Source organism: Salvelinus sp. IW2-2015, linkage group LG26, assembly GCF_002910315.2.
Source record: "Salvelinus sp. IW2-2015 linkage group LG26, ASM291031v2, whole genome shotgun sequence".
Taxonomy (NCBI): domain Eukaryota; kingdom Metazoa; phylum Chordata; class Actinopteri; order Salmoniformes; family Salmonidae; genus Salvelinus; species Salvelinus sp. IW2-2015.
The window spans coordinates 47,061,322-47,086,922 of record NC_036866.1 but is presented as its reverse complement, the minus strand read 5'-3'; the positions used below and the strand labels follow the sequence as shown (position 1 = coordinate 47,086,922).

At 41.6% G+C, this 25,601-nt stretch overlaps 1 protein-coding gene across 1 annotated transcript in view; it reads right to left on the bottom strand.

Moving 5' to 3' along the window:
- The window catches only part of LOC111952248 (protein TASOR 2), a 34,291-nt gene extending 9,336 nt beyond the window's left edge, over positions 1-24,955 (bottom strand). Inside the window, exons 1-13 of the mRNA XM_070435038.1 lie at positions 24,138-24,955; positions 22,562-22,710; positions 22,165-22,260; positions 21,866-21,938; positions 12,465-12,556; positions 12,076-12,213; positions 10,279-10,412; positions 10,137-10,153; positions 9,875-9,974; positions 9,553-9,647; positions 3,875-3,978; positions 3,626-3,698; positions 381-3,341 (exon numbers count right to left, since the gene is read on the bottom strand). Coding sequence (XP_070291139.1) covers positions 381-3,341; positions 3,626-3,698; positions 3,875-3,978; positions 9,553-9,647; positions 9,875-9,974; positions 10,137-10,153; positions 10,279-10,412; positions 12,076-12,213; positions 12,465-12,556; positions 21,866-21,938; positions 22,165-22,260; positions 22,562-22,710; positions 24,138-24,165 — 4,060 coding nt within the window. The 5' untranslated portion in view covers positions 24,166-24,955. The remainder of the gene's footprint in view (positions 1-380; positions 3,342-3,625; positions 3,699-3,874; positions 3,979-9,552; positions 9,648-9,874; positions 9,975-10,136; positions 10,154-10,278; positions 10,413-12,075; positions 12,214-12,464; positions 12,557-21,865; positions 21,939-22,164; positions 22,261-22,561; positions 22,711-24,137) is intronic.
- Between the last annotated feature and the right edge of the window lie 646 nt (positions 24,956-25,601).

The window sequence follows — 25,601 nt, the reverse complement described above, 5'->3', positions numbered from 1 at the left end:
ACAAAGCAGAGGCAATGGAGGTGGCAAGAGGCTAGCCTGGTCCAAGATCAGTTTGTGCTGTCTTGTCAACTACAGCACAAACAGACCTGGGACCAGAATAGCAAAAAGCTATTAACATATTACTTCATAGTGTTGCTTTGCAGTTCAGATAGAAAAAGAGATATAGAAACGGAATCATCAGGAATTCAAGACAAAGGGATTATTTTAACATTTCAGCATATTTCCACAGTCAGCACATATTAACTGCAATCACAACTCAATTATCAAGATGACAAATATCTAATTAAGTGTGTGGTTTAGGAGAACAAAGTAAAATCAATCTGCATGTTTTGTTATTTGCATGACGTGAGGTTGACAACAGCTTCTCAAGAGGAACTTACATTTTTTCCTTATGGAGTCTGCAGGCTTGCATTTCATTTTCAATGGGCTCCCCCGACCCGTTAAGGTTATTGTTGCTGAAGGGGGGCTAGGCAAAGCCTCAGACATTTGGTCAGGTGTGGCTTGTGGAGTAACCAGGTCCAGTCTGCTCTGAATGTCTTTCTTCAGTGGAATATCACTTTTTTCTGGAGATTTGGGTGCATTATTATGCAACTCCCTAGGAGTCAAGCCTAATGCTAGTGCAAACTTTGGGTCTAGGCCAAATGTCTGTTCCTTTGCAACTTCAGCAGCACCTCTGGTTCTGTCCGGGGTATCTTTGCAGGAATTACTCAAATTAACACTTTCCATTTTATCCATGCCAGCATCGGCCTTGCTTTTCTTGTCCAATGGTAACATTTGATCTTCTGAAACAGGTTTGAGAGGTGTTTTCCTCTTTCCCCTTCTTGAAAAAACTGTCTTTAGTTTACTGAGGGATATTGCAACAAATTGACAATTCTTTTTGTGTTTTTCTAAGGAAGGAAAATCCATGTCTTTGTTCTGGACCAGTTCTGAGGGTTTCTGAGAGGCCATCTTGTCTACATCAGCCATTTTGACCTCTGGCGGATGGTCTTTACTGTCTGAACTCCATATGTGTGAATCTTTGTTTTCACCTGACTTTATCAACTCTAGGCCAGGTTCATCTCCTGTCTCTATGGGTTGGGGTACTTTGATACAAGCTTCAACCATCATCTCATCAGCACATTGTTTGTGATCTATCACTTTCCCCATAACTTTTAAAGATTCTATATCCTTGGCGATAACTTCTGAACCATGAGGGACAAAGATTCTACCGCATTCGGAGATGATCGCCTTCAAGTCCCACCGATCTGTCTTCTTTTTCAATGGGTGGCCGTCGTTATTTAGATCCATACTTTCCTTACTTTTGAATGGGTAAAAGTTAATTGAATCCTTGCTTTCCTTCTTCTTTTTCAAAGGCAGATCTTGGATCAAATTCATCACTTCCCTCTGCATTTTCGTTGGGTGAGCCTGGGTTACATCCATCCTTTCCTTCTTTTTCAATGGGGGATCTAGGGTCAAATTCATCAGTTCCCTCTGCATTTTCAATGGACGAACCTGGGTTACATCCATCCTTTCCTTCTTTTTCAATGGGGGATCTAGGGTCAAATTCATCAGTTCCCTCTGCATTTTCAATGGACGAACCTGGGTTACATCCATCCTTTCCTTCTTTTTCCATGGGTTAAGTTGAACTAAATCTGTCATTTCCTTCCTCTTTTTCAATGAGTAGACTTTACTTGAATCCAAACATCCCTTCTCAGTTTCTTCCTCTTCAAAGTCAGCTGCTGAAGACCTCAAGACCCGTTTACCCAACCCGCTAAATCTACGCCGTTTCCTTGGCCGTTTCCTCCAATCTGATGTAGAGCAGTTATTGACCTCATTGGCCTTGCCACGTTGCCCATTGAGAGCACTTCCACCCCTCTCCTGTACTTTGGCTGGTGGCAAACTGGAGGAGTTCTTTGTGATCGACTCTGTATTGATCAAGCCAAAGTTCTCATTATGAGGTACAACGGTTGCAGTTCCTTCAGTGGCAGTGATGACTAGCACTGTTGGGAGGTCACCTGATGCAGGTGAGGTTGAAACCTCTGTCACCTCTGTGGCCTTGGTCATCACTGTCATACCGGCTATTGCAAAAACCTTTGCCGACACTGCAAGYTGGGAAAGATCACATGGAACCTCCTCTTGCACCTCCTTAGGCAAATCCCCCCCTTTATCCTCTACTCCTGTCTCTACTGCTTTAATGTTGGGCTTGGTTGCCAGGGCCGGCCCAGGTTTCTTCAATTCCTCTTCAGAGACTGCAGGCTGTGAAAGACCGGAGGGCATATCCTTTTGCACCTCTTTCAGGTGCAAGTTTGTCCCTTCATTCGTTACTCCCACCTCTGGTGCTTTACAGTCTGCCTTACCCAACACTGCTGGGCCAGCTTTCCTCAAGTCTTCTGCAGAGACTGCAGGCTGTGAAAGATCAGAAAGCATATCCTCTTTCACCTCCTTTTGCCTATCCACTTGGACTTCCTCTTGGTTCAAATGTGTCCCTTCATCCTCTACTCCTACCCCTGGTACGGCCTTGTTCTTCCCAGAATCATCTGCCAACACAACAGGCTGGGAAAGATCATAGGGAAGCTCCTTCTGCACCTCTTTTGGAATCAAAGTTGTCCCTGGTGCATTACCGTCAGCCTTCTTCAAGACAGGTTTCCCAAAGTTCCCTGCTGGGACCGCAGGCTTGCTAAGATCAGAGGGCACTTCCTCCTGCACCTCCTTGGGTTGCACCTTGTCTTGCACCTCCTTTGAAGGCAAGTTCTTCTCTTCCTCTACTCTTTTATTTGGTGCATTACTGTCTGCCTTGGTCATACCAGGTTTGTCAAAGTCCTCTGTAGATACTGCCGGTGCATTACTTATGTATGTGGCTGTGTCAGCTGTGTCTCCTGGTGACTGTCCCCCTGACTGCTCCTCTTCTGGGCCACCCAGACTAGCAGGAGTCATGGGGGGGCCTTCTGGAGATGACAGACAGTAGTAGACATCATCATCCGGCTCATCTCCTCGCTCCTCTCGCCCTGCCACCAGAAGCTCCGTGGCTCTGGACACCGACAGCTCAAAGGAGCCTGGCTGGTGGAAATAAGATCTGAGACGTTTCCATCCCATCTCAGTCCACTTTGGGCTGGAGTAGAGATATTTGAGTGCGTCAGGAACATCAAACTGATCTGGGAAGATGCTGGCTTCCCTAGATGGACTGATAGTAAGCCGGGGTGGATGAGGGCAGCGTAGCTCTGGATATGCTGCTCTGTAAACCACGTAGCTCCCCACTCTGTTCAGGGAGGCTTTTTCCACCTCTGTCTCTGCGTAGTTCAGTGCAGGCACCACCTGGAGGACCTCTGGTGAGAGGGAGGGCTTCTTCGAGCAGATCTTGGTGTCTGTGGTAATAACAAATGACATTATGTAAGATAAATTACACACACACACACACACACAACACACACACACCACACCACCACACCAACACACCACACACACACCACACACACTCACTAACTCGCTGTATAGCTCTGGAATCCGGAACACACAAACATCCCCTGCAATACCTCTGGCTTATTGGACCAGCATCTGAAATTTACAATTATAATGTAATGTTAGATATTTAGCTTCTATCTATAATATATTTAAATGCAATATGTTGCATATACAGATTTTGTCTTACCTTCATATGTGAGGAAGTGAGATGAATGTAACAGTATAAGGAAACCACTATCATTCAGTTGTATTGCGAGGGCCTGTTGGTAAGAAAAATATTTATTAGAATCAAGGTCTGACAACACAACAATGAACTGCATTCAGAGGGGTTGGGTTAAATGCGGAAGACACATTTCAGTTTAGGTGTCCACCTTTCCCTTTCCATTCCGGTCTTCCAATAACCTGTCAGCCGACTTTATGAACAATGAACGCTCACCAGGTCTTTCTCCTTGAGCTCCTGTGTAAGCTGAGAGAGAGAGGTGTCCTCAGCCTCACTGGGTGCCAGCTCATACAGACTGCAACCCATTCCTTCCAGAGAAACTGAAAAACCGAACAATTCAATATCATTAAATGATTCAAAAAAACTAAAAGAATAAAGCTCTGTAAAGCTCACACAGCTGGATAAATAATCAGATAAGCAACACATAAAAATGTCCTTGGGTAGGGTTGCAAAGCTACTGATAATTTATCAAAGTTACAGGAATCTTCTGTAATTTTCATAATTAACTGAAGATCTATCGTAACTTTGGCGATTTATAGTTGAATAACTTAAAAATATATATATTCGTAGATTATGTATTTATTTATTTTTTTAGATCTGTGTCTATATATTAGAGAAAATAGCCTAATTAATGAAAAAAGCATCTAATCAAATCAAATGTTATTTGTCACATGCGCCGAATACAACAGGTACAACCTTACCGTGAAATTCTTAAAGCCCTTAACTCTATTTATTGAACTGCATTGTTGGTTAAGAAAAGATTTACTAAATAAACTAAAGTAAAAAATTAAATAAAGTCGACACAACAGGCTGGGGAAAAAATATTAGATTATAAAACATGAGCTGGCGCACACCCAGAGTAATAGTTTGTGTGGAGGTGCTGATTAATGGCGAATGAAYTATAAACTATCAAAATAAAAAAAGTCGCACACCCCATGTATAATCTCCCAGCAATTGAATGGGTATTTACCAACGTTTCGGCACAGTGATGCCGAAACGTTGGTAAATACACATTAAATTGCTGGGGGATTATACATGGAGTGTGCAACTTTTTTTATTTTGATAGTTTATGGGGAAAAAATATTTTTTTAAATGAAGTCAAAAAGTAACAAGAATATTACACAACAATAATGAGGCTATATAAAGAGGGTACTGGTACCGAGTCAATGTGCGGGGGTACAGGTTAGTCGAGGTCATTTGTAAAGTGACTATGCGTAGATAATAAACAGCAAGTTACAGCAGTGTAAAAACATATGGGGGCGAGGGGGTGGTGTCAATGTAAATAGTCTTGGTTGCCATTTGATTAATTGTTCAGCAGTCTTATGGCCTGGGGGTAGAAGCTGTTAAGGAGCCTTTTGGTCCTAGACTTGGCACTCCGGTACCGCTTGCCGTGCGGTAGCAGAGAGAACAGTCTATGACTTGGGTGACTGGAGTCTTTGACATCTTTTTGGGCCTTCCTCTGACACCACCTAGTATATAGGTCCTGGATGTCAGGAAGCTTGGCTCCAGTGATGTACTGGGTCGTACGCACTACCCTCTGTAGCGCCTTATGGTCAGATGCCAAGCAGTTGCCATACCAGGCAGTGATGCAACCAGTCAGGATGCTCTCGATGGTGCAGCTATAGAACTTTTTGAGGATCTGTGGACCCATGCCAAATCTTTTCAGTCTCCTGAGGGGGAAAAGGTGTTGTCGTGCCCTCTTCACAACTTTCTTGATGTGTTTGGACTTGCAATGAAGGTCTACAGTAGCCTCATGTTGTCCACCCAATCAAAAGGATCAGAGATTGAATCTAGAACTGAAAGCATAAACTACAGCTAGCTAGCACTGCAGTGCATAAAATGTGGTGAGTAGTTGACTCCAAGAGAGAGAAAAACAATAGTTGAACAGTTTTCAACAAATTAATTTATTCAAAAATGAAGAAGCAAGAGAGTGTGTCATCTTTTTTCAGTTTCACTTAACTGTTACTTAGCTAGCAAATACAGCTGGCTAGTTTAGTTATTCAAACACCCGCCTCAAATAGAGGGATGCTATGTTAGCTAGCTGGCTATGACTAACCAACACAACACTGGAACTCTTCCAAGTCAAGGTAAGCTTCTGGTTTTATTAATTTATTGCTACCAGGGCCCGTCGGTCGAACTGCTTACTGACTATACACTGTAACGTTACTGTATGGTTGTAGCGAGTTTACTAACGCATTAGTTCTATTAGCTATCTCGACTAGGACGTTACTTTAGCTAATATGGTGACAACGATGTAGGCTGTGTAGCGGTTTGGACAGGTTTTTTCGCCTGGTTACACAGCTGATGTGTTGTTCATTGAAGTCCACAAACGAAGGTAAAAGGTGAGAGGAGGAGAGTGCATAGAGGCTAGAATGAATACAACGTGACTGCTAGGTATGAAAGTGAACTGTGTTTATGCGTGATCTGGGGTGTATTCATTCTGCCGACTCTGCTGAAAAACGTTTCTTAAACGGAAGCAAACAAAACAGGGATAGAAATTGTCCAATAGAAACTCTCGTTTGCAACTGTTGGACTAATGATTACACCCTAGATAAACTAGATGCAGGCAAGAGTGTGCAAGGTGGTATTGAATGTGTCACTGTCTGTCATTTCAAATGTTTCTCTAGAACCTGTGTACACCCTTATTGTAAACTTTTATTCATAGGCTGTAGCACCTCATGATGGGTGTAGGGAAAATTAGAGTATCGTGTAGTAGCCTAAACCTATCGGAAAAAATATCATCATGAACGGCACTGACTGGGATATTATATATTTTTTTGACTAGAGGAAAGTGTGCCTCCTACTGGCCCTACAACACCACTTCCAGCACCAACCAGGACCAATCCTGCTTCGCTTCAGAGGTAAGCCAGCAGTGGGATGCAGGGTAATATGTTGCTGGCTTAAAGTTTAAATTTAATGCCAAAACATTAATAACATACATATTGACATAGTTAAATAAATCAATAAAAATAGAAAGGATATTTCATGCTGAAACCCTTATATTAAACATCAATGGTATTCACTAAATTGATGGTTTAAACACTGAACAAAAATATCAACGCAACAAGTAAAGTGTTTGTTTCATGAACTGAAATAAAAGATCCCAGAAATGTTCCATAAGCACAAAAAGCTTATTTATTTCAAATGTGGTGCACAAATTTGTTTACATCCCTGTAGTAAGCATTTCTCATTTGCCAGGATAATCCATCCACCTGACAGGTGTGGCATATCAAGAAGCTGATTAAACAGCATGATCATTACACAGGTGCACCTTGTGCGAGGGGCAATAAAAGGCCACTCTAAAATGTGCAGTTTTGTCAAACAACACAAGTTGAGGGAGAGTACAATTGGCATGCTGACTGCAGGAATGTCCACCAGAGCGGTTGCCAGAGAATTGAATGTTAATTTCTCTAGTATGTCGTTTTGAGAATTTGGCAGTACGTCCAACCGGCCTCACAACCGCAGACCACGTGTATGGCGTCATGTAGGCGAGCGGTTTGCTGATGTTAACGTTGTGAAAAGAGTGCCGCATGGTGGCGGTGGGGTTATGGTATGGGCAGGCATAAGCTACGGACAACAAACACAATTGCATTTTATTGATGGTAATTTGAATGCACAGAGATACCGTGATGAAATCACCTCGTTTCAGCATGATAATGCACAGCCCCATGTCGCAAGGATCTGTACACAATTCCTGGAAGCTGAAAATGTCCCAGTTCTTCCATGGCCTGTATACTCAGACATATCACCCATTGAACATGTTTGGGATGCTTTCGATCTAAACTCAGCAAAAAAAGAAACGTCCCTTTTTCAGGACCCTGTCTTTCAAAGATAATTCGTAAAAATCCAAATATCTTCACAAATCTTCATTGTAAAGGGTTTAAACACTGTTTCCAATGCTTGTTCAGTGAACCATAAACAATTAATGAACATGCACCTGTGGAACGGTCGTTAAGACACTAACAGCTTATAGACGGTAGGCAATTAAGGTCACAGTTATGAAAACTTAGGACACTAAAGAGGCCTTTCTACTGACTCTGAAAAACACCATAAGAAAGATGCCCAGGGTCCCTGCTCATCTGCGTGAACATGCTGCAAGGAGGCATGAGGACTGCAGATGTGGCAGGGCAATAAATTGCAATGTCCGTACCCTGAGACACCTAAGACAGCGCTACAGGGAGACAGGACGGACAGCTGATCGTCCTCGCAGTGGTAGACCACGTGTTACAACACCTGCACAGGATCTGTACATCCGAACATCACACCTGTTGGACAGGTACAGGATGGCAACAACAACAACTGCCCGAGTTACACCAGGAACGCAGAATCCCTCCATCAGTGCTCAGACTGTCCGCAATAGGCTGAGAGAGGCTGGACTGAGGGCTTGTAGGCCTGTTGTAAGGCAGGTCCTCACCAGACATCACCGGCAACAACGTTGCCTATGGGCACAAACCCACCGTCACTGGACCAGACAGGACTGGCAAAAAGTGCTCTTCACTGACGAGTCGCGGTTTTGTCTCACCAGGGGTGATGGTCAGATTCCCGTTTATCATCGAAGGAATGAGCGTTACACCGAGGCCTGTACTCTGGAGCGGGATCCATTTGGAGGTGGGATCCGTCATGGTCTGGGGCGGTGTGTCACAGCGTCATCGGACTGAGCTTGTTGTCATGGCAGGTAATCTCATCCTGACATGACCCTCCAGCATGACAATGCCACTGGCCATACTGCTCATTCTGTGCGTGATTTCCTGCTAGACAGGAATGTGAGTGTTCTGCCATGGCCAGCGTAGAGCCCGGATCTCAATCTCATTGAGCACGTCTGGGACCTGTTGGATCGGAGGGTGAGGGCTAGGGCCATTCCCCCCCAGAAATGTCCGGGAACTTGCAGGTGCCTTGGTGGAAGAGTGGGGTAACATCTCACAGCAAGAATTGGCAAATCTGGTGCAGTCCATGAGGAGATGCACTGCAGTACTTAATGCTGCTGGTGGCCACACCAGATACTGACTGTTACTTTTGATTTTGACCCCCCCTTTGTTCAGGGACACATTATTCCATTTCTGTTAGTCACATGTCTGTGGAACTTGTTCAGTTTATGTGTCAGTTGTTGAATCTTGTTATGTTCATACAAATATTTACACGTTAAATTTGCTGAAAATAAACACAGTTGACAGTGAGAGGACGTTTCTTTTTTTGGACGTTTCTTTTTTTGCGCGTTTCAGTTCCCGCCAATATCCAGCAATTTCGCACAGCCATAAAAGAGTAGTGGGACAACATTCCACAAACCACAATCAACAGCCTGATCAACTCTATGTGAAGGAGATGTCGCGCTGCATGAGGGAAATGGTGGTCACACACCAGACACTGACTGGTTCTGATCCACACCCCTACCTTTTTTAAAGATATCTGTGACCAACAGATGCATATCTGTATTCCCAGTAATGTGAAATCCATAGATGAGGGCCTAATGAATTTATTTCAATTGACTGAATTCCTTATATGAACTGTAACTCAGTAAAATCTTTGAAATCGTTGCATGTTGCGTTTATATTGTTGTTCAGTATATTTAGGATAATGTTTTACAGCTTTGTCATTCCATTTATTTTCATCATATAATTATTTCATATATTTTACATGTGATAAGGCCACACAGAGGGCCAGATTACTAATCTGAAGTATCCAAAAGAGCCACTTGATGTCTTGTGATAAATAAGATAAAACCTTTGAAAGATATGAAAATTCTGGTCGTTTTCAGTAATATACCCTCCCTTTGCAACCCTAGTCCTGGGAAAGGTTGTTTGTGGTGACACTGCTCAAGCAAAATGCTATCACAACGAAACCACTTTTGAGTAGCCGACATTTACATTCGTAAACATATGGAACATATGTAAACGTACCTTCACCGATGAAGCAGGTTTCAAATATAGCCTTTGGTAATTTCTGCCTCAGATCTGACATTTTAATGGCTCCGTCAACTGCCATTACTGTTGGACTGAAATCAAACAAAATGACATTCTCAGGTTATGTTACCACATCAAAACAGGGAGTTAAACTTGTTTTTTTGTTTTGTTACCTCCTGTCTTGCTATGGTGTGCCCTACTAAACACGACCAACATCAAGTACAAGTAAATTGGAGAGATATTTATAAGATACTGTATTTATAAGTCATAGCATAGGGAGAGACAGTGCACCTTCACACTAGGGTTGCATTGAACTTACAGTTTAGCTGGAATCAGGGGTCCAGTGCTGGACTTCAGACCCACATGGTAGACCTGGGAGCTGATTTGGAGCTGACCCTTCCAGGGGTAGTAGTGAAACACTGTAATAATATTTCAATTTTAGCAGACAATGTTATCCAGAGCAACTTAATGCATTCAGTTAAAGTAGGAATGCACTGTACTGTAGTAGTAATGATATGCCATTGAACGGCGCCATAACATTATCCAAAAGCACCTTTGTAACAGTTTGATTCATTACTTACCTGTTTTTTCTTCCTCACTGCAAAAGAGAAGAAACAAAACAAATCAATCATTTTGTACGTTTTAGAAGATGTTCCTTTTCATCAAATATTTTCTGTGAATCTGGAAAAATGTAAAAACCCCATGAGAAAGAGGGAAATTTACCTTTTCTCTTGGTCCTCTGATGCAGGTGTCTTGGTATCCCAATAGGAAAAAGCCACTATAGCGAATGGGCAGGCATGGCTAGGAGGCTGGACTGTCGAGTTAGCCCCTCCACCAGGCAGCTCATACATGTAGTACTGCAAAGACCAACACAAATCTCTTCAGCTTTGCTATTGTATTGTATTTATCATTACTGTATCTACAGGTCTATTTCATCAACTTTTCTAAACGCCTGGAGCAAAAACACRAATAAATTACACTGCTCAAAAAAATAAAGGGAACACTTAAACAACACAATGTAACTCCAAGTCAATCACACTTCTGTGAAATCAAACTGTCCACTTAGGAAGCAACACTGATTGACAATAAATTTCACATGCTGTTGTGCAAATGGAATAGACAAAAGGTGGAAATTATAGGCAATTAGCAAGACACCCCCAAAAAAGGAGTGATTCTGCAGGTGGTGACCACAGACCACTTCTCAGTTCCTATGCTTCCTGGCTGATGTTTTGGTCACTTTTGAATGCTGGCGGTGCTCTCACTCTAGTGGTAGCATGAGACGGAGTCTACAACCCACACAAGTGGCTCAGGTAGTGCAGTTCATCCAGGATGGCACATCAATGCGAGCTGTGGCAAAAAGGTTTGCTGTGTCTGTCAGCGTAGTGTCCAGAGCATGGAGGCGCTACCAGGAGACAGGCCAGTACATCAGGAGACGTGGAGGAGGCCAACAACCCAGCAGCAGGACCGCTACCTCCGCCTTTGTGCAAGGAGGTGCACTGCCAGAGCCCTGCAAAATGACCTCCAGCAGGCCACAAATGTGCATGTGTCAGCATATGGTCTCACAAGGGGTCTGAGGATCTCATCTCGGTACCTAATGGCAGTCAGGCTACCTCTGGCGAGCACATGGAGGGCTGTGCGGCCCCACAAAGAAATGCCACCCCACACCATGACTGACCCATCGCCAAACCGGTCATGCTGGAGGATGTTGCAGGCAGCAGAACTTTCTCCACGGCGTCTCCAGACTCTGACATCTGTCACATGTGCTCAGTGCTTTCATCTGTGAAGAGCACAGGGCGCCAGTGGCGAATTTGCCAATCTTGGTGTTTTCTGGCAAATGCCAAACGTCCTGCACGGTGTTGGGCTGTAAGGAAGCCCCCCAATGCTCTGGACACTACGCTGACAGACACAGCAAACCTTCTTGCCACAGCTCGCATTGATGTGCCATCCTGGATGAGCTGCACTACCTGAGCCACTTGTGTGGGTTGTAGACGCCGTCTCATGCTACCACTAGAGTGAGAGCACCGCCAGCATTCAAAAGTGACCAAAACATCAGCCAGGAAGCATAGGAACCGAGAAGTGGTCTGTGGTCACCACCTGCAGAATCACTCCTTTATTGGGGGTGTCTTCGTAATTGCCTATAATTTCCACCTTTTGTCTATTCCATTTGCACAACAGCATGTGAAATTTATTGTCAATCAGTGTTGCTTCCTAAGTGGACAGTTTGATTTCACAGAAGTGTGATTGACTTGSAGTTACATTGTGTTGTTTAAGTGTTCCCTTTATTTTTTTGAGCAGTGTATAACTTTTTTCATTAGAGAGGTAGCWTACTAAATTAATTTCCGTTTTACTGCTTTGACACACAGAGTGCACATTTGACAATTGAAGGCAACAGAACCCGAAACCCAGGCAAAGCTGGTTGAAATGACATCATTACAACAGTTTTTTCCTACTGGAAAAGTACACAGTGTGACATGGATGGATGGATGAACGTTAGAGGGATGATGGATGGAGGAATCTCACCTGTGTTCTCTCAAAGGCCAGGAAGGAGCTGGTGTTGGCCGACACGGCACTTAGCTGCTCTGATACATGACAGTCAAACCCATTAGAGGGAGAGGTGTAGTTTACTGTGTAGTTCTCTGTCACGTCTCTCACTCTGCCCTGTAGAACCCCACAAAAAGAGAATTAAATGACAAGCCTGTTCAACAAACAAATCAATGAAATGTATTTATAGCCCTTTTTACATCTGCAGTCGTCACAAAGAGCTTTGCAGTAACTCGACCTAAAGCCCAAAGAGCAAGCAGAAGCACGGGGGCAAGGAAAAAACTCCTTCGAAGGAAAAAACCTAGAGGAACATTCAACAGTGAAGTTACACATAGGAACGCCTCTGTGGCTTGTAACTATGTAAATACCTTGGTGAGTCTGATGATGGCGATGTATCCAGACTTCCCGTGGTACCAGCGGTTTATGTCCAGGCAGTCGGAGTACTTGGACACGTACACACCTGAGTTAACAAGAACATTCACATCATTGACAAGTCTGTTCCCACAGCAAGAACATGGGGCGGTGAGTGTGCTAGCATCCTCCTCTCTGATAAAACCAAAACAACAATATTCAGTGCAGAATAAGGCGTGAGGATCTTGAAAGATGTTAGCTGAACTAAATATTTGTAGTACAAGGAATACAAATATATGTAGGTTTAAYTACATTGAAATATTTAATTTGAGAAGTGGAAATATAGATATTATAATAATGTTATTGAATAAATGCATCGCACAGTAAATGGGTTTTGGTTTATTTCTAAGTGTGAATATRTTATTTGTGCTCATTTTCCCAATGGCCAATCATGACAGCCCAGGGAACCAAAGCCACACCCTAAAATATATATATTTTTTTTATACACCTGATCTGAGATAAAAGTCAAGGACATGGGAGCCATGTTGTAAAACGTCCTTAGTATCACAGTACCAAGGCACACCCAGTCAAGCCTTACCCAAAACAATTAGCAATATCCTCCAGTGAGGAAGTTCCAAAGCCTTTCAGCGAGTTGCCTGAAGACATGTCAAAGATATTTTCAATGCGTAGGAGGACTTTCTATACTTTGGTGCCAACTGCCAAGCCCAACACAGCCTGTGTTCCCTTTCTAAAACAATGAAGTGAGGACTTTGGAAGAGGCTGTGAAACTTCACACTGGTTTTCAGGTTAACTGGGACGGCAGGTAGCCTAGTGGTTAGAGCTAGTAACCGAAAGGWTGCTAGATCAAATCCCTGAGCTGACAARGTAAAAATTGGTTGTTCTGCCCCTGAACAAGGCAGTGAACCCACTGTTCCTAGGCTGTCATTGTAAATAAGAATTTGTTTTTAACTGACTTGCCTAGTCAACACTGCATAATGTAACTGGTTTGGCAGAATTGGCACCACTCACATGATGATCTTGTGTTGGCCCCCTAAGCTAATGCTCAGGCTTTTTCTCAGTAGGCTAACAGTCTTGCAGCACACAGGTACATGCTATGGATATGTGGTTAGATATTTTCTTTAGTCTGAGCAGAGAAGGCTGTGCCATGTCAATTTCTCTATAGGGAAGGGAGGAGGTTCACAGGGCGAAACAGGAAAAACTAGATTAAGCACATTCAAGCAGTGACAAGTGATGAAACCATACAGGAATGGAAAGGGCTTACAAAAGACCTCTTGTACTAGTACTGAAAAAAAGAGGCTTCAACTCTTTTTGTAAAAGGTTGCCTAAGATCTCTAAACAACTGTCTCTATTGTTTTTTTTTAACAGAGCTTCTATGGCGATGTCGTACACATTTAGAATTGTTCACTTTTGAAAGTGCAAAACAACACACTACACAAGGACTTTGACCACTGTTTCCTTCCTCCATAACTACGGCAGTAATCTCAATCTGGTCCTAGTAGATATACAACTGGCAGACTTTGTCCTACCGTGGATAATCTTACATCACCCTCCCCCTTTTCGAACTGCTAGGGACTGCCTCCATACCTTGAAATCTATTCAGGAATGCATTTATGAAACTCCAAACAAAGTGAGATATGTACTGTATGTTTGAAGCTAAACTCTCATAGAATTACTAACATTCTGCTGATAAAAGTAGAATCATTCCAATGAGTTTAAAATCATATCTAATTTCTACACCATTCCATTTTTTTTGTTACTGTATGCCTAAGTATAGGCTAACGCTACTCACTGCCTCAGCAAACATTTACTAGAGTTAAGGTTCACTGGTCTCTCTTTTCCACTCTACTTCCACTTTCTCTTTCCAGTCAACGCATTCATATCATATGTCTGTAAAGCAGTTTCACTTTCAAAAGCAGAGGGACACTTGAGCAAACAGGCACTGAAAAGTCCACCAGCAGCTTGGTAAGAAAACTGCTTTCAATCTCATTACTTATGTTATGAAGTGTATTTAGCCATATACTGCACACTCACGGATAGCATAGTATAGATTATGGTCACAATTTAAGACAATTGCATGTCATTTAGTGTGCGAGCAAGTTGCCTCTCTATAGGCCTAGCTAGCCAAACAGAGCATGTCCATTATACAAGCGTAGAACGGTTCCTTTGTTTAGTTGAGGCCTTGTGGATGACAGCATGAAGAGTTTTCATTAATAAAACATTACATTTACATTACATTTAAGTCATTTAGCAGACGCTCTTATCCAGAGCGACTTACAAATAAAACAGGTTGTTGTTGACCTAGTGTATTTAACTTCCGTGCTGCGAACCATTTAGTCACTTACACTTGGTACTTTGCCAACACAAATCCAGGAAATGGGTTTGGGTTTAGCGTCTTKGGCACAAACTGGTTGAATCAACGTTCTTTCGACATAATTTGTCAACGTATTGTGACGTGGAATCTACATGGAAAATACATTGGATGGGAAAAAAAATCACAACGTAAATTGCTGTTTTGAGGGTGACATTTCAAACACAGGATTACGTGATCATGGTTTTTTAAAAACAAAACATAAACACACCTTGTATAAAATGTTGAATTTGTACCGTTGAAATAACGTCAGATCTCCAACGTTATATCCAGTATCAGAAAAAAAAACTAATAGGATGAGCAGCACCTCCTACTGAAGAATCAATCAATCTACATTCTATTTGGTCTCCCATCCAAGGTTTTCATGATGCCCTGCTTAGCTTTGAAATTTGCCACTGACTACTACCAATATGCTATCATGAGAATTGTTATTGAGATCTCTTAATAACTATATAGATTCACCGTTGTTATCAAAGTCATTCCAAAACATAGGTTTAACAGAGCAAATTAAATGTAGCCATACTTTATAAGTCATATAGCCTAGTGGTTAGAGTGTTGGATTTGTAACCGAAAGGTTGCGAGATTGAATCCCCGAGCTGACAAGGTAAAAACATGTCGTTCTACCCCTGAACAAGGCAGTTAACCCACTGTTCCTWGGCCATTGAAAATAAGAACTTGTTCTTAACTGACTAGCCTAGTAAAATAAAAAATATCATCAACAATACTATTTAGGCCTATATAGCATTTGCGAAATCATCAACATCTATTGTTTTGAAGGCCCCCGCCAGAGGGCAATGCCTCCCCTATTTCAATGTAATTCCTGTCCCAGAGCRGAAATTCTCGTTTAGGTTCCATTTCTGAAGAATGACAAAGGCTGCTAATACATATTCGCGAATTAGGGGTGGGAACGTTGTGGTGRWTTTTTAAAATGTATTTATTTTTATTTCACCTTTATTTAACCAGGTAGGCTAGTTGAGAACAAGTTCTCATTTGCGACTGCGACCTGGCCAAGATAAAGCATAGCAATTCGACACATACAACAACACACATGGAATAAACAAAACATACAGCCAATAATACAGTAGAAAAATAAGTCTATATACAATGTGAGCAAATGAGGTGAGATAAGGGAGGTAAAGGCAAAAAAAGGCCATGGTGGCAAGGTAAATACAATATAGCAAGTAAAACACTGGAATGGTTGATTTTCAGTGGAAGAATGTGCAAAGTAGAAATAGAAATAATGGGGTGCAAAGGAGCTAAATAAAGAAATACAATAGGGGAAGAGGTAGTTGTTTGGGCCAAATTATAGATGGGCTATGTACAGGTGCAGTAATCTGTGAGCTGCTCTGACAGCTGGTGCTTAAAGTTAGTGAGGGAGATAAAAGTGTTTCCAGCTTCAGAGATTTTTGCAGTTCGTTCCAGTCATTGGCAGCAGAGAACTGGAAGGAAAGACGACCAAAGGAGGAATTGGCTTTGGGGGTGACCAGTGAGATACACCTGCTGGAGCGCGTGCTACGAGTGGGTGCTGCTATGGTGACCAGTGAGCTGAGATAAGGCAGGGCTTTACCTAGCAGAGACTCGTAGATAACCTGTAGCCAGTGGGTTTGGCGACGAGTATGAAGCGAGGGCCAACCAACGAGARCGTACAGGTCGCAATGGTGGGTAGTGTATGGGGCTTTGGTGACAAAACGGATGGCACTGTGATAAACTACATCCAATTTGCTGAGTAGAGTGTTGGAGGCTATTTTATAGATGACATCACCGAAGTCGAGGATCGGTATGATGGTCAGTTTTACGAGAGTATGTTTGGCAGCATGAGTGAAGGATGCTTTGTTGCGAGATAGGAAGCCGATTCTAGATTTAATTTTGGATTGGAGATGCTTAATGTGAGTCTGGAAGGAGAGTTTACAGTCTAACCAGACACCTAGGTATTTGTAGTTGTCCACGTATTCTAAGTCAGAGCCGTCCAGAGTAGTGATGCTGGACGGGCGAGCAGGTGCGGGCAGTGATCGGTTGAATATCATGCATTTAGTTTTACTTAGTTTAAGAGCAGTTGGGAGGCCACGAAAGGAGAGTTGTATGGCATTGAAGCTCGTCTGGAGGTTAGTTAACACAGTGTCCAAAGAGGGGCCAGAAGTATWCAGAATGGTAATTTCCACGTGGAGTGGAAAAATAACAAGTAGAGGCACAGACAGCGGTCAGTGTAGCTAGCTAGAATGCTATCCTTATCTAGCTAGCTAATATTATCTGTTGTTGCTGTTTTTTTACTGTACCGTATTCAAAAGATTAGCCAGCTGGCTAGGCTATGGCTGGTTCTGGATGTCATAACAAGCATTTAGGGAAATCTTTGCCACAGATGGATAGGGGWAGCCACTAGCTCTGACTTTGCCATGTATTGTTATCTCCAAAGTTGTCATCTTCCATAAATTGCATCCGCGAATCCGCCATAGAAATACAAAGAATAAGATTCATCTACGGTATTATCGATTGCCAAACAATTAAACGGTTTCGACAAGTTTGGTTTTTCTACATTGTAATGGACACGGTGCAACCTTTGGTATGCTACTGGCAGGCTATTCATCTGCAGTACAGCAATGTCAAGTCAGGCCATGCTCATGCCATGGTTCACAAAGCTAGAAGAAGTGAAATGATAGACGACAATGACCTTGCTCATGATGCACACCACAAATGATACACTACATCACCAAAAGTATGTGGACGCCTGCTTGTCGAACATATCAATCCAAAATCATGGGCATTAATGTGGAGTTGGTCCCCCTTTTGCTGCAATAACAGCCCCCACTCTTCTGGGAAGGCTTTGCTGTGGGGACTTGCTTCCATTCAGCCACAAGAGCATTAGTGAGKTCAGGCRCTGATGTTGKGYGATTASGCCTGGCTTGCAGTCGGCGTTCCAATTYATCCCAARGGTGTTCGATGCGGTTGAGRTCAGGGCTGTGCAGGCTAGTCAAGTTCTTCCACACTGATCYCGACAAAMCATTTCTGTATGGACCTCACTTGTGCACGGGGGTATTGTCATGCTGAAACAGGGAAGGGCCTTCTCCAAACTGTTGCCATAAAAWTGGAAGAACAGAAGAGTCTAGAATGTCATTGTATGCTGTAGCGTTAAGATTTCCCTTCACTGGAACTAAGGGGCCTAGCCCGAACAATGAAAAACATCCCCAGACCATTATTCCTCCTCCACCAAACTTTACAGTTTGAATTATGCATTGGGGCAGGTAACATTCTCCTGGCATTCGCCAAACCCAGATTCGTCTGTCGGACTGCGAAATGGTGAAGCGTGATTCATCACTCCAGACAATGCATTTCCAATGCTCCAGAGTCCAATGGCAGCAAGCTTTACAACACTGCAGACGACGCTTGGCATTGCACATGGTGATCTTAGGCTTGTGTGAGGCTGAAGCTTCATTTCATGAAGCTCCTGATGAACAGTTCTTGTGCTGATGTTGCTTCCAGAGGCAGTTTGGAACTCGGTAGTGAGTGTTGCAACCAAGGACAGAAGATTTTTACGTGCTATGGGCTTCAGCACTCGGCGGTCCCGTTCTGTGAGCTAGTGTGGCCTACCACTTCGCGGCTGAGCCATTGTTGCTCCTAGACATTGCCACTTCACAATAGCAGCACTTACAGTTGACCCGGGGCAGCTCTAGCAGGGCAGAAATATGATTAACTGACTTGTTGTAAAGGTGGCATCCTATGACAGTGCCACTTTGAAAGTCACTGAGCTCTTCAGTAAGGTCATTCTACTGCCCATGTTTGTCTATGGAGATTGCATGGCTGTGTGCTTGATTTGATACACCTGTTAGAAACGGGTAAGGCTGAAATAGCTGAATCCACTCATTTGAAGGGGTGTCCATATACTTTTGTATATATAGTGTGTATGCAACAACATCCTGAGGGCATGGAGCACATCAATACAAATGTGAAAACAACACAACAAAATAGATAAACAAGTTTGTGTAATTTTCTTTTGCGGGTGCCTTTTCAACATAGGATAGACACAAATCGAAGCAGCATGGTGAAAACCATTCATCTTGGGGGGAGCGGGGTTCCAAAATGCAGTCATATCACACACAATTTAATCATTTATAAAATTGTCTTTTTTTTTTATATACAGACTAGCTAAATAATAAGTGAAACTTGAAAAATTATCTAAAGGATTATGATAATTTGCTGGTAAAAAAAGTGGTGCTCAGGCAGCCAAGTGTAGGCTACGGCGAAAGGTTGTTTGGCTCAGTTGCGAGGAAGAACTTTGCACGTGTTTCTGATTAATAAACAATGCCATGCTGATGGGTGGTAACATTCAAATCAAACCCAGACCCGAAAAGAAACGTAGACTGAAAAGTATCTGCAAGTCATCTCATAAGGGAAACACCTGGCATTGACACGGAAAATATCTGAAGTTATCTGAACTTTGGTTTTCCCACTTCATGCCCAAATATATCATACCTTGACTAAAACGATGACTTATTGACTTAAAGCATTGTGCAACATCATGTGTAAACTATGGGCATCATCTTTCAGCAAAAAAATAAATAAATGAATTTCCGCTCTTGTGAGCATTTAAATTCAACCCAGGGTTCAACTAAAAATAGACAATACATACATTTGAAGTCGGAGGTTTACATACACTTAGGTTGGAGTCATTAAAATTAGTTTTTCAACCACTCCACAAATGTCTTGTTAACAAACTATAGTTTTGGCAAGTCGGTTAGGATATCTACTTTGTGCATGACACAAGTAATTTTTCCAACAATTGTTTACAGACTGATTATTTCACTTAATCACAATTCCAGTGGGTCAGAAGTTTACATACACTAAGTTGACTGTGCCTTTAAACAGCTTGGAAAATTCCAGAAAATTATGTCATGGCTTTAGAAGCTTCTGATAGGCTAATTGACATHATTTGAGTCAATTGGAGGTGTACCTGTGGATGTATTTCAAGGCCTACCTTCAAACKCAGTGCCTCTTTGCTTGACATCATGGGAATATAAAAAGAAATCATCCAAGACCTCATAAAAAAAAATTGTAGACCTCCACAAGTCTGGTTCATTCTTGGGATCAATTTCCACATTGGAGTGGCCATCACAAAGCCCTGACCTCAATCCTATAGAAAATTTGTGGGCAGAACTGAAAAAGCGTGTGCGAGCAAGGAGGCCTACAAACCTGACTCAGTTACACCAGCTCTGTCAAGAGGAATGTGTCAAAATTCACCTAACTTATGGTGGGAAGCTTGTGGAAGGCTACCCGAAACGTTTGACCCAAGTTAAACAATTTAAAAGCAATGCTACCAAATACTAATTGAGTGTATGTAAACTTCTGACCCACTGAGAATGTGATGAAATAAATAAAAGCTGAAATAAATCATTCTCTCTCCTATTATTCTGACATTTCACATTCTTAAAATAAAGTGGTGAGACGAAAGAAATAATAATAATAATAATTTACTAGGATTAAATGTCAGGAATTGTGAAAAACTGAGTTTAAATGTATTTGGCTAAGGTGTATGTAGACTTCCGACTTCAACTCTATATAGGCCTAGGGTTGTAAACTTCGGTTAAAATGTAATCTTCAAGTTAATAATTAATATGTTGGATTCACGTCTCCATCTCAACCAAAAATCTAAGTTAAATAATAGGAATAAATCAAATCAAACTTTAAGTGCATTTTAAATAAAGTTTGATTTGATTTTGTCCTATTCCTTACCTTTGATTTTTGGCGGAGATGAAGAGGTGATTCCGACATATYAATTATTAATTTATAGACAAACTGGATATTGAATTGTGGTTGGTTGTCAATGCAACCAAATATAATTTGAAGGAGAAGTATCTTCTGCTTGGATAGTTCTATTTGTGCCACTGACTTCGTCTGGCTTTAATTCCAGTTTGTCTGCAAATAAATAAGTGACATGTTGAATTCACGTCTCCATCTCAACCAAAAATCGAAGTTAAAGAATATGCCTAAATCAAATCAAACTTTAAATGCACTTTTTAAATAGGATTTAGTCCTTAGATTAAACTTAGATTTTTGGTTGTGATGGAGACGTGAATCCAACGTATAATTTTTTTATTTGTAGACAAACTGAAAATAAAGCCAGACTAAGTCTGTGACACAAAAGATAAATCTCCTTCAAATGTTGATATTTGGTTGCGTTGACAACTAAACTCAATATCACTTTTGCAATACAGTAAATAGCCTAATAACTTTCACATTTTCAAATTATATGTTGGATTCACTTCTACAAATAAACCCAAAATAAAAGTTAAAGAATAGGATTTAGCCAGTGGCTCAGATGAAACTATCCGAGCATTAGATAAATATCATTTAAATGTTGATATTTGGTTGTGTTRTTAACCAAACACAATTCAATATTACTTTTGTAATACAGTAAATAGCCAAAAGTTAAGACTGTCTTACAAACTAATGTAACAGTATTTATTCAACCTTAAAGTAACACATCCATGGCCACATATTGAGGATACGTTTACTATAATGTCTTCTTATGTAATCATAGAAATCGTGCATGTTCAACATAGCGTGCAAAGGATGCAGGTCTGTGAAAACCTTCACAATTGCTATAATAATCTGCGCAGACTCTCAAAAAGCATTGATCACTTGCACTTTTAATGTAATCTCAACTGCAATCCAGGTCGTTTGCTTGTGCTACTAGATGAAGCACAGTAATAATACATTAAGTTGTTGTATAAATACAAAATGTCTGACATTGTATTCCTATTTAAACTTTGTTGCTTTTCAATGGTTGAAAGCACAGTGATAACACATTTAGATGACATTGTTTTTCCATTGGAATTTGGTTGTACTTTTAAATGGTTGAAAGCAGAGTGATAAAATATTGGGAATTCAGTGGGTGAGTAAAGGTTTAAATGTCATTGATCAACGTCTCAACCAAATATTACCCAAATTTCCACGTTGAAATTATGTGGTGTGCCCAGTGCCCATATCTCGTTTTCTATGGCGGATGAGTTATAAAACAACATAGCGGAGCTCATTTACCCTTTGAAGGATCTCCAAGCGTTGAGCATGTACTGTGACCAGGGATTACACCAGTTTCTCCCAGTTTATTTGCCTTTAAAATAGAAAAATAGTGATTAGTAGTGATCAGTAACTTCGCTTGGGATGTTTTGAGGTAGTTTTCTATGACAGGAAATTACAGATATGGGTTTCTCCATACAAAAAGGGTATCAGTGTGTGACTTTCTTTCCTTTTTTATCAGAAATATGAATGTAGTTTAATTGTGTTTAGTGATATTATTCTGGTGTTCATTGATATTCTTTCTTATTTATTATTTTCACCTTATTTTTGTCGTCAAACAGTAAGAACCCATAGGACTCCTCCAGTTCTTCCTCTGAGTATCCCATGCCTCTCCTTTCAGTTCGGAAGGCCTCATACTGTCCAACAACAAGAAAGAGGTCATTCTTTATGTCGCATGCGACCAACATCTTGCTAGCAAAAGTCAAGAGATTTTATGTAAACATGTACTTAACAACTGACTGAACAGCACAATAAATACTAAGTATGTACTATCAAATATAACACATTTACTATCGTGTAGAAGTACAAGTACGATCATGTATTATCAAGTATTACAAAGATATCATGTAATAACTGAACTCTCTGGTCAGAGGGAGACGGCGCACTGAGGGGTAAGCAGGTGGATTAAAAAGTTACCAAGTCGTCAAATATACTGACCCGGTCTTGCAGGGTGGTATTCTTTATCAAGAAAGCAGAGTTGTATCTGAAAGACTGCTTAGACTCCTCATACATGTACATGTTCTGCAGTGGAGGCAGAATACTGTTGTCGAAGGGCTCGGAACCTGGTAGTACAGGTAACAAAACACCTGGTGGTTGGAACAGGATGAAGATTAAAACGTGACTTTACCGGGTTGTAAATTGTTATGTTTTGTACCAACAGTTGCCATGCATTTGTAACTACCATATTGATATATTATATAATTGTTTCTATTATATTCTAGTCTATTCAAGGTGCCTTGCATTGGTAACTACCATATATATATGATAGTATTTTCTATTACATTCTATTCTAGGTGTCATGCATTTGTAACATCCATATTGATTCTATTCAGTTTTCAATTCTATTCTAGGTGTCTTGCATTTGTGACAACCATTTTCATTCTATTCTATATATTATATTTTGAGTTAGGCGTAAATACTGGTGAGCATGTTGTTAAAAGAACAATATAAAAGTATGTGGACATCCCTTCAAATGAGTGGATTTGGCTATTTCAGCCAAACCCATTGCTGACAGGTATATAAAATCGAGCACACAGCCATGAAATCTCTATAGACAAACATTGGCAGTAGAATGGCCTTACTGAAGAGCTCAGTGACTTTCAACGTGGCACCTTCATTGGATGCCACCTTTCCAACAAGTCAGTTCGACAAATTTCTGCCCAGCTAGAGCTGCAAGTGCTGTTATTGTGAAGTGGAAACGTCTAGGAGTGCCGCGAAGTGGTAGACCACACAAGCTCACAGAATGGGTCTGGCAATTGCTGAAGCGCGTAGCATGTACAGAGTTCCAAACTGCCTCTGGAAGCAACGTCAGCACATTAACTGTTCGTCGGGAGCTTCATGAAATGGGTTTCCATGGCCTAGCAGCCGCACACAAGCCTAAGATCACCATGCCCCCGTGCACAAAGCGAGGTCTATACAGAAATGGTTTGTTGAGATCATTGTGGAAGAACTTGACTGGCCTGCACAGAGCCCTGACCTAAACCCCATCGAACTTTGGGTTGAATTGGAATGCCGACTGTGAGCCAGGCCTAATTGCCCAACATCAGTGCCCGACCTCACTAATGCTCTTGTGGCTGAATGGAAGCAAGTCCCCACAGCAATGTTCTAACATCTTGTGGAAAGCCTTCCCAGAAGAGTGGAGGTTGTTATAGCAGCAAAGGGGGTACCAACTCCATATTAATGCCCATGATTTTGGAAGGAGATGTTCGACGTGCAGGTGTCCACATACCTTTGCTCATGTAGTGTATTTATGCCAAAAATAGTGTTTTACCTATGGAACTGCATTATCTGGAGTGCTTACGAATGCTAACGACAGTGAAGTTAGACCATTAACCTATGCACACGTGACAAAATACTGTAAACACTGTAACACTCATAAATAGACCTAAAACCAATGATGTATGACTACAACCAATTCTCGAAATAGTCAAATGTAAATGATAAATAGCTATCATATACAAGTGTTATAAGAGTGATGAACGAATTATGGTTGACCAAAAACTCTATTCGTCACCTCTTGCGGCACCATTCTCGATTTCCATGGTTGAAAAAAACGTATGAAATCAGTTTGTGCCTTTTTCTCCTCTTGACATTCGCACACCACCTCCGTCTTCCATTGACATTCCGATACTTTTAATTTGTCTATTCCGAGAAAAATGTAGCCAATCCATATGAATTATCTGGCGAAGTCTTTGTGCCAAAGGCAAGTTTCCACATACGTTGCAACCAGGAAGAAGTACGAAAAAKAAAAAACGTCGCGATTAGAACACACTTCGATATTTTGTGAATTTTTCTGACACTATACTCAGATATTTGTCACAAATAGCATGTATATATATATATTCACCGAGTAATGTAATATTAACTCAACGTAAAGTTGTGCTTCCAAAAAAGAAACAGAAACTTATGTCACCCCGCATCCATTTTGAGACTGCTTTGCTTTCTTGTCTCCACTCCGCTAGTAGACGCAGTTGAGTAGATGCTTGAGCTTTTGAACATCATGCACAAACTGAAAACTGTCCATGAATGGAATACATTATGTCCATWAAAATATTTTAGGTGTGGCAAACATATGCTGTACTAGGCATTTAGAGCAGACTGTCATTTACAGTAGGCCTACATCTTTTACCGACATTTTACAAATAGGAACATTTGTTAGAAAAGTTCCACTTCTTCACTGAATATATCTCATCTATGTGGCGTTATACGTGTCTACACCTCGATTGTAAAACGTAACATTCAACTAACAACTGAAAAGGCAATGCCGCAATAGAGTGATTATTAGAAGACTCGAACTGCTAATGCACGAGAACCGGAAGTGGCGAATGCTAAGGGGAGGAGAGTGGACGTAAGTGGAAATTTACGTTCAATCTTTGGAAGGCTGTGTGCATTTCAATCTTTGGAAGGCTGTGTGCATTTCAATCTTTGGAAGGCTGTGTGCATTTCAATCTTTGGAAGGCTGTGTGTATTCCAATCTTTGGAAGGCTGTGTGTATTCCAAACCCTTAAAAGTCACATCCTATCCCCTCAGCCCTTAAATTAAGTAAACACTTCTGATGACGTGTCCTGACGTCTGACGAGTATACACTTCCAGGGCAAGGGGCGAGGGAGAAACATTGACGGCAGTTCCCCTCTATGCGATGCATGTGCGACGGTGAGCCTGGAGTGTGTGAAACTGCTCATACAGCATGGGGCTACGGTCAACCCTCCACTGTTTACCTCCACACCCATCCCCGAGGCCTACGTGGGAGGTACATTTTGTTTTTGATTACAACAATGTTAATGTTGTGGGAGAGGAGGGCAGCTGTCTTGGACACCACACACAGTATAAAGACACACACACTGGGATGATTTGTAGTTTACTCACCTTTAATAACCAAGTGTCTTAAACTATGACTGGCGTTTTTGTGTGTGTGTTACAGGTAACTCTTGAGTGTGTTCAGCTCATGATAGATGTAGGARCTCTGATGGAGGCCCAT